This window comes from Arvicola amphibius, chromosome 12 (assembly GCF_903992535.2).
Source record: "Arvicola amphibius chromosome 12, mArvAmp1.2, whole genome shotgun sequence".
NCBI lineage: Eukaryota > Metazoa > Chordata > Mammalia > Rodentia > Cricetidae > Arvicola > Arvicola amphibius.
The window spans coordinates 15,352,625-15,366,900 of NC_052058.2; the positions used below are offsets into that span (position 1 = coordinate 15,352,625).

Consider the following 14,276-nt stretch of genomic DNA (forward strand, 5'->3'; position numbering starts at 1 on the left):
TCCTGATGGCTAATCACAAACCCGGTGCTGTATTGCTGTTTTTTAAAAGGCCAAGCTAACTCGGTGATAGTGCTTGCCCAGCATGCTGCAGGCTCTGAATCTAGGTCCTATCACCATAAACATAGCTTGGGGATGTAGCTCAGTGGCAGCGTGCATGTCTACTGTGTGCGGGGACCTGGGTTCAATTCCCAGCACAAAGGGAGAGAGAACGAGGGCAAATGAAATGTCAACAGTTGGACATGCGCAATGCCACACTTAAACCAAACACTAGAGACATTAGTCCCAGGAGCTGATGCCTCATATACTAGTTTCCTTCTAAAGGATCTTCAAAACAAAACAAAACAAAACTGAACCAGGCATGCACTTTAACCTCAGATACTGAGGATAAGGCAAAACAACAGCTTAATCCCATGAGTTTAGGACCAGCCTGGACAGAAAGCCCTGTCACAAACAGAATTAATTAAGTTAATTAATTAGTTAAGAATTTATTTTATTAAAAATCTCTAAACTCCTAAAATGTCTTCATTATATTTTTGATCCTCAGTCTCACACTTGTTACCTTCCTACATCTGGCCTGGTCTTGCAATCATCACATGTGGCATCAATTTTCCACTAAATGTTCCCGAATCCAAGAGTCATCTAGCAAGTGTCTTTATCTTAGACTCAAGAATGTACAAAAGTGAGTAAAATGTCATTTTAAACTTTAGAAACAACATTTAATTCCATATATCCAACTTCAGAAAGCAGGACAGTTCTGGGGCACGACGGCCTCTGCTCTCTGCGGGGAATGGCATGTACTGATGCCCTCTTCACGTGGTGGAGCGCTGTGCTCTGTGTGGAGCCGGTCCCAGGCTCACCCTCTGCAGCTACCGTACTTGCAGATGAAGAGTGGAACGCATCAATTCCTTGCCTTCCCACTAAATATGCATTTTAAATAATTTCATTTGGTGCTGGCAGTTTAGTAATTGTGTTACATAAAGTCCAAGTTTGCCTTTCCTCTAATAAGCAGCAACCTTTGCTGTGGATTTCAAAACCGCCTCGCAGAGCTCTGAGAAATGGGGTGACAGCAGGGCTGACACAATGCATCAAGAACGTCTTAAAGAACTAACGCATGCTCTGTGTTCAAACAACGGTACGGGCCAGGAAGGGAGCTTGTGGGAGAGCACTCGCCTGGCACAGTTCAAGGCCCTGTGTCAACACACAGCACAGGAAAATATGTAATAAAAGATAACTGTGCTCTGTGGTGATTACCTCAGCTCTGGGCCCTGCAATGCCACAACTGCTTTTTAGGAGTTCTCACCAGTGTTTATACTGTATATGGATTTTGGTTGAGAAGTAGAATTTTAAGAAGTAAACAGATCCACTGCACATTTATATGTGTCCACATATAAACTATGTTTTTATATCTGAAAAAAAAAACCTAGGACTTTTTTAGGACCTTGATGAAAAGGTATTTATAACTAAGACAAGTAAGCTCTAAACTATTGATAAAGTTTGGCATAATTTGTAATATGTAAAATATTCCACATAAGTATTGTTTTACATTACACTACATTGCCTTTACATTAGTTATTATGTATGTGTACATGTGTGGAGATTAGAGGACGGTTTGCAGGAGTTGGTTTCTCTCTTCCACCATCAGAGTTCTGGGGACTGTCGCAGGTTTGCTGACAAGCACCTTTGTGTGCTGAGCCATTGAGAACAGTGTCTACAAAGTCCTCTAAGTTTCTAGTAAAAATAAATAAATAAATAAAGGGCTTCATTTGTAGATCACTATCTCTATTTTCTAGGGACCTGCCAGGATAAAGAACAATAAAGTAGCTGTTAAACTTAAATAACTTTAAATACTCAAAGAGTATAAAAAGGTCTAGATCGTCTTTCGATACATTCAGGTTCAGTAGTATGCAGAAACAAAGCAATGACCGGAGAGTCTGTCCCAAGATCTGATCTGCTGGGAGCAGTACCAACTGCCCTCCTGGGATGCAGCTGTCACCTTCAAATTTCCCTTCACCTAGACCAGCAGTTCTCAACCTACAGTTAGAGATATCAGATGTCAGGCCCTGAAGCAGGAATATTTTCAGTCTGAGAGAGTCTGGTAGGAATCAAGGGCCGAGAAGTAACAGGCACAGATCACAGGAAGTCATGGTGAGGGCTTTGCTTGATTTTTTACTATGAATGAGAAGAGATGTCACTGGAAGGCCCTCAGCAGTGAAGTGACAGGGTCTAAGCTGTGTTTTATCTAAGTCACGGTAACTTCCAGGTAGAGGGGAAAATCTAAACAACACTGGAGTAAATGTAGGGAGGTTTGCACAGATGGGAATCAATGAAGGGACACAACACTTGCTATTACAGAGAAAGGGCCCACGGAAGGACTCTGCAGGTCAAAAGGCTCTGCCTGCTGTGTAAGCCTGACAGCTTGATCCCTGGAACCCATGCAGGTGAGAGGTTGTCCCTGGGGTTGTCCTCAGACCTCCATATGCATATGGTGGCATGCCCTTCGCATCCCCTCATACACATATATGCCATAATCAAATTAATTTGAAATATTTAAATGGAAAAAGCATTTGAACATGTACAAACCATAATGAGAAAACTACAAACATTTGTTGAAATGTTTACAACTGATGAATGTAGGTGAAAGGCACAAGGTGATGGACTGGGAATTACTAAAATGAACGAAACCACTTCCACCCCTCTCTGGCTGTGTCTCCTGGGAAGTGACAGGGTCTTCTGCATTCTTCACAGAGGTGATGACCTCAGCTGATTCCTGTGGTTCATCAGCATCCTTTGCAGCTACTCGGCAGGGACTTCGCAAGCATATATATCCAGTGGCATATGTGTGTGAGGACAGAGCTGTATGGCAGAGTAGTCGTAGGCTTTTACTGTGTACCTACCAAACACTGCATGGCATGCTCATGTTCATTAATGCAACTCATCTTCCACCAGCTTTCTCATGATAAAGAAGCCAAAGCCACAAGCTCAGCAAAAGCCTCTCTGCTCACTGAGCTCCCTCCGAGCATGCTGACTGTGGGATGTGGAGGAACAGCAGTTTGAGGGCTACGACACTGTGCGCTTCTGGGAAAGGGGGCAGAGTTCTTCAGTGAAATAGAAGCGGATAATCTTTAGGTCCAGTCAAAATTATTTTTGTCTTTCAGACTCAAATGGGGCTTTTCTTTCCTGCCTGATTTGCCCTTGCCCAAGGTCAAATGCCATAGAAAAGAACCTTCTTAATTCTAATGCAACCGTGGCTTAAGGATAGAAACTCCATAAAAAGATGTCTGCCTTGCTATTTCCATTTTTATCTGAAATATTCTTTCCCTGACATTTTACTGAAATTCTTCAGCGGAGCTCAGACCACAGGAAAACCAGTAGCCACATACTTTCACCCCTGATTTGGCAATGACTGTCACACTGTCACATTCACTTTCTCTCCCAACAAACTCCTTCCAGAACTGCAGGGCTCGCTTCAAATAGCTCTACACTTGTGCTTCTATCACTCAGGAACAAGGAGTCTCCTATATAACCCATAACCTAATCATCCTTAGGAAAAAATAAGGCTTGGGGCTTGAGAGAGGCTCTGAGGAGAAGGGTGGCTTCAAGTACTGGCACACACGATGGGCGGATCACAATGTTCTGCATCTCCAGCTTCAGGGGATCCAACACCTTCTTCTGGTCTCCAAGAGCACACACACACACACACACTTAAAAAAAGCTTTTAAAAATGATGCTTTACTCCAATGGTATTTAAATGCAGCCTATATCCAAACTTCTTCAGGTTATTTTAAACACAAATGCATCCCATCTGATAGCAAATTCTAGTACTAGTGTTGAGGAACGCTATGAGAGCAAATGGTAATAAGGAGGACCAAACAGCTGTGAACACTTCTTACAAACTCAGTCCACTGCGTGAATGTAACAAAGGCTGGGCGCCAAGGGAGGGCTGCCTGGGTGAGGTGCTCTTCAATGATGGCAAGTCAGTAATGCTTTAGAGGCCAGGTGCAGGCCATGCTTCCTTAACAGTCATACAGTAAACAATATAAATCTGTAAAAACATACAACTTGGTGCCTTGGAACAAAACATATTTTACTTAAAAATATTATGACTTCTCACTGTAACAGATGAAACAGAAGTAAACGAGAGGAAAACCTAAGGCTAAGGCTGTAGTTCAGTTTGGCAGAGTGCTGGCTCAGTCAGCCCTGGACTTGATCCCTCGCACCGAGTGCTGGCTCAGTCAGCCCTGGACTTGATCCCTCGCACCGAGTGCTTGCTCAGCCCTGAACTTTGTCCCTCACACCACATAAACTGCGCATGTTGGTTCATGACGGGAATCATGTCACTTGAAGGGAGGAGGCAGGGGATCAGAAATTCAAGGCATCTTGAGCTACACAGCTAGGACACAAGAAACACCATCTCAAAAAAGAAAAAAAGAAAAAAAGGAAAACAAAAATCTTTCTCTAGTCCCAAGTACCAATTATTTTCATTTTAACTGCAAATAAAAGGCAAATCACAAATATTTAAATTTTTCCCAGTGATCTCATTTGTGAGAAGGCTTTCCGCTGCTGTCCTGAAGGCCTCCTCTCTCCACGTTCTCCCCATTCAACACACCCCATCTCCCAATCTTGAGAAGATTCTGTTTCCAGAAGTAAAGTTTCACTCTGGGTACTGCGGTGTCACTAGGCAGCTGAGAGCCTACAATTATCCCCAGACTCACAAGACAACAACAACAGCAACACCCCACCCCAGTGCAAGACGACGACAACAACAACAACAGCAACAACCCCCAGCAAAGGCATTCTCAGTGACAATGGCTTCTCGCCCACATCTCGCCTGCCTCTTTCCAACTCTGCTACCCCAGCTACGTCTTCACAGCCTAGTCCCTCGGCTGTGACTGCTCATTTTTCTTGTAAAACCCTTTAAAACTGACACACATGGGTGTTTTGCCTGCATGAGTTATGTCTGTATACCTCTTATGTGTTTGATGCCTGCAGGAGCCAGAGGGTGTTGGGATTCCCTGGAACTGGAGTTTCGGACAGTTGTGAGCTGCCCTGTGGATGCTGGGAATTGAACCAAGTCCTCTGGGAGAGCAGCCAGTGCTTTTAACCGTTCCAGCACCCGCTCACCCTGAACCTCCCTTTAGGAGCTGCCTTCTTTTCTCTGTTGCTGACTGGGCCAAGTTAACTGCTGAACCTTAGACTTGTCCATTCTACAGCGCAAACCCCACACTTGTGTCTACGTACTTATTTCTGCATTTCACATGGCTCTCCTTAGAACATGCCTTAGGAAATCTAGCAGGCCTCTTGGCATCCTGCTGGAGCTTACTAAACTCTCGCCATATTGATTTCTCCTTAGCCTTAGCTGAGTCACCGAATAAAGGCATTGGCTACTGTCCAAACGACCAATCATCCAGGTCACAGTGTGTCCACCTCCCAGAAGAGGTCAGACTTTCTACCGGCCATGCGTTTAGGGTCAACAATAGGTGGGAGGGGTCAGTCATGGAGAAGCGGATTTTAGATGCCTCCAGACACTGGCAGCGGCGCTGGTGAGGCTGCGAACACAGGGTGTGGTCTTACCTGGTGGAGGAAGAGGGGCAGTGCTCTGGAGTCCATCTGCTCCACCTCGCCTCGGATCAGCGAGAAGAGCGGCTGCAGCGCTGGCGCTGGAGCTTTTGGGGGTTCATTCGCGTTCACTCCGGCAGCCTCCTCACCAACAGCCTGCAGCTCTGCATTCACTGTCTGCATTAAAGGTACGGCAGCTCCTACTGGACAGGAAGGAAATGACTACATCAGGCTAGACCCTGTCGTGGAGGAATGTTTTTAAACTATCACTCCCACAGGTGAGAAAAAGTTCAAGTAAACTAACCACACGGGGAAAAAAACAGAAACCATAAACGACTGTCTTCCAGTGAGCGATTAGTGCTTTGCTGTTGCTAGGAGCCCCGATGGAGCCATTTCTGCAGAACTAGAACTGAGTATCAGCGAGAAGAGGCTGAGGAGACAGGGAGCTCGGTTAGTCAGGGGTTTGCTTTACAAGCATGAAAACCCAAGTCAATGCCCAGAAGTCACATAAAAAAAAAGTCGGGCATGGTAGTACAGGCTGGTAATCCCCCTGCTGGAGACAGGTGAGCTCCTGAAGGCTTGCTGGCCAGCCGGCCTACCCCTTGATGAGGGTCAACCTAGTAAGAGACTGTGGAAGAAAAAAAAGTGGTGGTATCTGAGGGCTAACATTTAATATTGTCCTCCAGCCTCAATATGGACACACACACAAAATCGTGAACTTCAGAGATGTAAAACACACACCTCTATTTTACCTCTTGAGACAATGTTCCCTACTCAGACAGAGCCCATAAGGCAAAGAGCTTTGGACAAGGAAGGAGCCAGGACCTAGTTACTACATTATTTTTCAGGTGACCTTAGATTAGAATATTACTCACTGTAAATGGAGATAAGTTCTCCACTCTCTACTAGATCTGATCAACTAAAACAGTCAAGATCCTCACAGAGATTCCGAGGATTAAGAAACGCACAGAGTGCTAGGCTCAGTGGTGCACATCTGTAATCCCATCAGTTGGCAAGCAGAAGTTGCAAGGTCTGAGGATTCATGCTATCTTGAGCTACACAAGGAGTTTGGAGCCAGACTGGGCTACAGCAGAATCTGTCTCAAAAGAACAGTCATACCGGAGAGCTAGATACAGGAAAATAACTGAGGCTTGCTGGCCTCCCAATCTAAACAACCAGCCTTGGGTTCAACGAGAGACTGTTGCAGTTACCACTGCTGTGATGGAACACCATGATCAAAAGCAAGCTGCGGGGGAAGGGCTGATTTGGCTTATGCTTCCATATCACAGTTCATCAATGAAGGAAATCAGGACAGGAACTAAATCAGGCAGGAACCTAAAGGCAGGAGTTGATGTAGAGACTACAGAGGGGTGCTGCTTACTAATTTGCTCTTCATGACTTGCTCAGCCTGCTTTCTTATAGAACCTGGGACCACCAGTTGAGGGGTGGCACCACCCACAATAGGCTGGACCCTCCCACATCAATCACTAATTTAGAAAATATCCCACAGTCTTGTCTATGGCCCGATTTTATGGAGGGCTTTTCTCAACTGGGGTTCCCTCCTCTCTGGTAACTCTAGCTTGTATCAAGTTGGCATAAAAGAAACATGCACAGAAACTCAGTCTCAAAATCTCTCTCTCTATGTTTCTCTCTCCCTATATACAATATAAAATAATAAGGGGGACAGCAATTGAGGAAGATACTGACATAGATAATGGGCCTCAACAAATATACATTCACGCAAAATAAACAATAACATTTGTTTAAAAGAAAGAAATATAAGGCAGTGGGTGTTGTTTAATGGTGTAAGGCCTAGGACTCCATTCTTTGCACAGAAAAAAAAGGAGGAAGGAGGAGAATTTAAATGCCATTGTTCAGACAAGTGTGAACAATTGTTTTAAAACCCGAAAATGAGGCTATCGTTCCCCAACCCAATGAAGTGCTCTCCAGTTCCCTTACATCCAACATGGAAGGTTTCCCAGCAGGGAGACAGACTTTTGCAGGAAGAGTTAGTTCTACAGCATTTCCACATAGTGGGTTTTTGTTTGTAGTTCTGCCAAAAGTTTTCAGCAGAGGTCTACCATGGCTTATATAATCATGCCACTAAACAAGGACATATAAAGGAGACATTAATATTCTAACTACATGGAGTTGTACTTAAAATATGCTCTTACTGGCTTCATGCCATCAACAGGACAAAGAATTCATATTAGAAAACTATTTGCCAGGCGTGGTGGTGCATGCCTTTAATAACACCAGCAGAGGAAGAGGCACAGGCAGGGGGATCTCTGTGAGTTCCAGGACAGCTAGGGCTGTTACACAGAGAAATTCTGTCTTGAAAAACTGAGAGAGAGAGAGAGAGAGAGATCAAACTATCTGTTGCCAAAATGGATGCTTGGAAGCCAGGCAGCCTGCTTACAACCCTTATTTCCTGAACTTCTGCCAAGTTACTTAAACTCCGATTCCCTAGCTTTGTTTTGATTTCTCTGCAGCACAGGGAGATAGCATCTACCTTCTAAGATGATGTGAACACTAAGTGAGCTGGTAAGTGTGCTCCCCACTCTCACGGTCATTTAACAGACAGGTTTACCTCTGAGACTGGCTCTTTCTGTTCTTTTCTTTTTTTTTAAGAAAATATTTGCAGGCAAAGGCTACTAAAGGCTAATATAACATCCTTAATGTTGCAGCGATAACAGAAATGGTAACAGCTATGCTGGAAGTCAGACAGGGTGGCACTCTCCAGTGGCCTCAGCATTTGGAGGCAGAGAGCAGTTCAAGGTCATCCTTTACTACGAAGGAAATTTAAATCCACACTGGGCTACATGAGAGATGTTCCCCCAAAAAGCAAAACACAAGAATAACAAACAAAAACAGACACATAAAGAGTCACATGGAAGAGTTAAACCGTTCAATGTTCAACACTTTTAGTTAAAACACAAGTGGACTCCCCATATAGCAACATGTGATTGCCTTTCAGCTTGGCTTCTTCTGCTTAGTCAGGACTGAAGTTTCCTTCACATCTTTCCATAGCTTCAGATCTCATTTCTTCTCAGCGCTGAATAATCCTTCATGGGCTTGTTTTAATCAGAGAAACAATTACAAAGAGAAACACTGGCATAGTCGCAGACTTACGAACTAACACAGTGTGAGCCTCTACTGTACTGACTTTACAATAGCTACTGAGCTTTCACACTTGCAATATGGAAGCTCGTGGTTGTCCATGTGTCTTCCGAGGTAATTTTGATATTGCTACTTTTAACGATGCCCTATGAGTCTTATAAATGCTTTGCTTTTAGTAGATTAATTATGCTTCATGAATTACCACTAAATTTCTTTGTGTTACATAAAAATTTTCTGGTGAAAACACATTTCTAGTTAAGCAAGAAAATCAAAACACAGACTGCCACTGCAATTTCCCCTTCACTATAATGTCCCACTCAGTATAAATAAACCTCTCTGCTGCGGTGCATGAATCCAGACGCCGAGAGACGAGAAACTCTATTTACCTTCCTCTGCAAAACCACGTGCGTTTTAGTTAAAATACCCACCAAGCAATTCGGTGATGCTATTTATACATTTTGCAGCTGACAGGCAGATTCATAAGCCCTAATTTAACTTAACACCTGTCAACTTTATTAAGCTCCGACAAAGAGACTGCAGTTCAACATTTGTCTGTTAACGTTTCATGTAGATTTTATACTTGATTTTAGCAGAATTCTAAGAAACCATTGTAGTCGATTTAAAAAAATTGTAACAACTTTGGGGCAGAGATTGGGCAGCTTATCTTGACTGAGATAAGTTTATTCAGTTCTGTGTCTCATTCAGCTTAGAGCCTCAGCCTAAGGGGTGTCAAGAGGCACTCCGCAGAGCCCCTTGATATCTTCTATCAGCTTTTGTTCTCAAATGCCTGGATTGCACCCTGGTACTCATGCCCCTTCAGTAATCTGCCATCTGTGAACACAGCCTAGATGCGGCTGTTTGGCTCCAGGCTGGGGGAACAGTGTGACTGGATCATGGCAAAAACCATGAGCGTGAAGCATTATCACCGACAAACGAGACCTCAAGGAAGCCAGCAATGACAAGGTAGACAGTGGCGGTGGGATTCCGAGAATTAGGGTTTCGAAAGCAAAATGGCAGAAGAGGCAGTCCGCTCTCCCTTTTATCTAACTTGTCTTTATTACATGAAGGACGGTCTTTGTTTACCTCATTAGGAACCCCTCCAAAGCAGGAAAGTGGCGGGTATTATTGAAAATATTGTCAGGCGATCAGAAAGTCAAATGGTCACAAAATGACATCTGAAGCCATAGAGGAAAAGCCAGGAATAAAGTTACCCCTGAGAAACCAGGCCGTTTGAGAGTGCTTGTGTAATTGGCAAACTACAAAGCCTCCCCCAGGTGCTGGGAAAGATAAAAGCTTAGAGGAACTGAGGAGACCTTGGCTTTCACCTCAATGTACTAAGCTCTGCATGGAGCAGGGGGTGAACGCTGAGGCAGAACCATACACAGCTTGTTGGAGGAGAGCCTAGAGCCAAGCTGTACAGCCCTGAAGAGGAACCCCAGCTAACCAAACTATGCAGTGCCACCTCTGCTTCCAGAGACACTGCCATCACAGGACTCACCGGGTCCATTCAGTAACCAAAATCTCAGAGTGCGCAAAGAAACAGCGCAGAATGGCTTTCGTAAGGAGAGACATCAAATGGCGGAGAACATCCCGGAGGAAGACTGAATGTCAGACCTACCAAAGAATTTAAGTTAACAATCTCCAAGATGCTCAAAAATTTAAGGAAGTTATGAACAAACCACGAAGGGAAAAAAACAAGAAAGAACTCAAAGGGAGACTGTGAAAGAGACACGGGAATTAGCTTACTGCTCATCCACGCTCTGTTTGGGTGACTTGAGTTTAGAAATAGGCAGTAGTGAAGACTAAGCGCATTAAGAATATAATTAATGCCACTGAAAGAACAGAACCATTTGGGCAATGAGTGGTTAGTAGAGCAAATTTATGTTTGCAACAGTAAAGATAGTGGAAGAAAAAGAATACTTCTAGTTCCATGACTTTGTGAATTTACTCTTCACACTGCTGCACCCAAAAATGCTGTGTCCATCCTGGCCGTGATCTTGCAGACTGATCAGGTGGAAGCACAAATATGAGGTCTAACTTCTAACAGACAAAACCGAGGAAAGCGCTCTCCGCCCAAATACCGTAGTCTCGGTCTAAACACACTGAAGTAGTCTCAGCACTAGGAAGATAATCTGAAACAGTCTTCCGGCCTGACCTGGGGTCAAAGGGATGTATATGTAATTAGGGCATAATTACCACTTGCTCCAAGGCTGGGTCTCCTCCCATACCCTCAGGCCACAGCCTGTACTGTCACAGGGAACCAGGCACCAGCAGGGTTGTGGTGAAGAGGTTGGGCTGAGGTCATGCTATGCTATTAACACGATAATAAAGTAATTAATGATAAAGAGTAAAGGAGATGACACATATGGTGTTCCCAGGCACTGGAGCTGTCACCAGGCCTTATTTTAGGTAGCATCTTTTGTTACTGTTCGTTTTGAAACAGGATCTCACCAGGGAGCTACAGCTGGTCTGGGACTCACCACATAACCCAGGAAGGCCTTAAACTCATGAGGGACCCCCTTGCCTGCTTCTCCTAAGTGCTGGGATTGCAGGCATGAACCACTGTGCCAGCTTTAGGTGACAATCTAAACATGACTGTCTACACTTAGGACTGATTTGAAGGACACATCTCTCATCTGCTAAATTCTCTGCTTATAAGCTGCCATCCCAGCAGACACTGGATGGCTGCACATACACCTCCAAAAGAACCCTCTCTTTCGTCGCTGGTAGCTGTGGCAAAGGGCCCTTTTCCTGAGCAAAAGTTCAAGCCTTTTTATGATTTGTTTGCTTTGCAGAGCACTTAAAGAGAATGGGCTCTAATTAAAATCTGCAACTGGTCATGCTGCGCTGCAGCCTAGGTGTACCTTAGTATACTTCCTTCAGCTAGGCTAATCTTGAACTTAAAAGATATTTTTTTTCCTTTCAAATACAGGGCTCCTTACATCGGACACATCATTCTGAACTCAGTGTTTAGTGGATTTGAGAAAACATTTCACAAAATGAACATTATGAAGACTCGAAGGGGATTTAGCATTTAGCAAATGCCTGCGGATGAGAGAGCTCATGGCCTGGTCTTTAAGTCCTTAACCCTGGGGTGGGGGGGTTGGGGGGAGTGTGCATTTTAAAGCAGGTGCCCCTCCCCCCAGCTGTGCCCCTCCCCCCACAGTGCTCGCTAGGCTCCCCTCCAGTTTTGTCACTTTCTAGAGCTTGCTGCAGGCAGTTTTCATTCCGTATTCATAGCACAATTAGTACACACAAATATTGCCAGGAATTAGACTCTAAATTATGTAGAACATGCCAATTAGCACTAATGTTGGGAATCTCTAATTTTCCTCTTAGACGTTTGATTAGCTGTTCAATACTCCAACAGGTCTTATTAAACCTAAAAATATGCAAGGGGCTTGCTTTGCCCAAGCATGCAACTAGTTATGCAAATTCCTAAGCCTTAAATTAATAAGTTCTTTAAGTCCTTGTCCACAAACAACTCAGGTGCCAAAGTTTCATGTGAAGTTAAAACAGAGTTTTTCAAATCTGGCACGTGACTTGGTTAATATCAAAATGGCTAAGTTCCACCATGTTATCAAGTCCATTCCAAGAAAACTAAACTCATCAGCTGCCAAATACAAAATGTTTCGAGGATCTCTAGGATATCTAAAGGTGAACAAGATGCTTAAAATTTAATGACCTTATACAGAAGTATATAATCAGGAAAGGGTGTAAGTAAAGGCACTCGTGAGCAAGCCTGGAGACTTTAGTTCAATCCCCAGACCCCATGTAAAGGTGGAAGGAGAGAACTGAGCCACGAAGCCCTCTGATTTCCATATGAGCACTGTCTGCACCGTAATAAGTGAACTTTAAAAGGTAAATGAACTTCCTAGATGAGCAATTCTTTGTAGAAGGGAGAGAGACTAATTCCCCGAGGAAACAAACAGAAAAATCTTTTAAAATCATTCTCTGTTTTAGTTTCTAATTCTCTTAAAGCTCCTGACAATGGATTATCTTTGGAATAACAAAATCAAATGAGAACGGAAGATTTAGAAAGCAGGGAGCTATGTCTGAAGAAAAGCAAAGAGAAACACATGTAACAGCACTCTACACAGTCTAGAGGAAATGTGTTACATTGGACTGTCCTTTAGCAGGAATCTTTACATTTGTGGGGCTGTGGGCTATATCCTGTTTCTTCAAATCACTAACCCACCCACGCACTGCCTCCATATTCTTTTCTAAAATAGTTTTACTGAAATGTAATTTACATGGCTTACAATTCATCTGTTCAGATATAGAATTCAACAGCTTTACTATCCAGCTAGTGTTGTCTACTGTGGAGAGTCCATATTTGTGGCTTCTCTCATTAAGCACAACCAATGCTTTCAATATTCATCTGGTGGCTTGTATCAGTTCTTCATTTTTAGTGCCAAGCGATATTCTGTTGTATGTATGTACCTTGATTTGTGTGGCTCTTTCCAATGTTCACTATGTGCTTTTTTCCCTCCTTCCTCCCTCCCTCCCTCCTTTCTTCTTTTCCTTCCTTTTTTACAATTAGAGTCAAGTACGCTGAATAACCATTTAAAAAAAACACAGACAAGAAACTTTTAATCAAATGTGTTTTGACCTATTACCTGGAAGCAATTATCTTAAATAAATGAAAACAAGACATTATCTTTTTGTAGAGATCATGATTCAGTAAAAACCTGAAATAAAGAAAGAGAAAAACAAAGGAGATACTTAGAAAACACTGTAACATGGCACATTTACTGTTAGCACCTGGGGACTGAGAAGAGAACAGGCATGGTTGTCCACACCTGCGTCAATCTCAGCAGTTGGGAAGAGCGGTCAGGTGGATTTCCGTGAGTGTGAGGTCAATCTGAGCTACATGAGTAGTCTGGGACAGCCCGCTCTCCTTCGCTCTGGGTTACTCTGACATCCTTCATCCTCATCCCTCCTGTCCTAGCTCAGCTTAGACGTCAGTTCCTCCTGGAAGCTTCCACAGCTCTCCCTGGACATTTCAGTCCACTGCTAAGGGCATGCTCGACTCTGTCAGGAGCTCCTCTGCTAGACTGCCCCCATTTGTTACTTAGCTCTCTCACCCAAACGTAAGAAACTGAAAGGCGGGTTCAGCAGCAGCTGAAGAGTGAGCGCATGGAATACAAAACTCAACAAACACCTGCTGACTAAGCAGTCCTCTATGGTTCTATAAATTAATGTAATGACACTATTTACAAAGTACAAACTTTGTTGCTATGTAAAGCATTATCATTGTGCCTTAGTTAAAACATTTGCAGGAGTTGCAGAATAAAGTCTCCCCAAAATGCTTATGTCCCGATTCCATGAATCTGTCCATTCCCTCATGTTACACAGAGAACAGAAACAGCAGGAGGATATAAGTCTGCTCATCAGTTGTCTCTGAACAGGGAGGTTGCTCTGGATCACCTTGTGGGACTTGTGGGACCATGGGGGGCCCTTAAATAACCTAAGATGTGGGCAGCAAAGTTGAAGCAGCATTGCGAGGCCTCTACAAGCCATCGCTGGCTGGAAAGATGGAGGAAGACAGCAACACACTGGGCGAGAAGCTGGAAGAACGTAATTAGCTGACAGAGAGC

At 43.8% G+C, this 14,276-nt stretch overlaps 1 protein-coding gene across 4 annotated transcripts in view; it reads right to left on the reverse strand.

Annotated features, from left to right (window-relative positions):
- The window catches only part of Cnst (consortin, connexin sorting protein), an 80,955-nt gene that overhangs the window by 27,702 nt on the left and 38,977 nt on the right, over nucleotides 1-14,276 (reverse strand). For 3 of the 4 annotated variants that reach the window (XM_038349644.1, XM_038349643.1, XM_038349646.1), the window contains exon 3: nucleotides 5,572-5,759. In XM_038349644.1, coding sequence (XP_038205572.1) covers nucleotides 5,572-5,759 — 188 coding nt within the window. The remainder of the gene's footprint in view (nucleotides 1-5,571; nucleotides 5,760-14,276) is intronic. The other variant, XM_038349645.1, reaches the window with a different exon arrangement.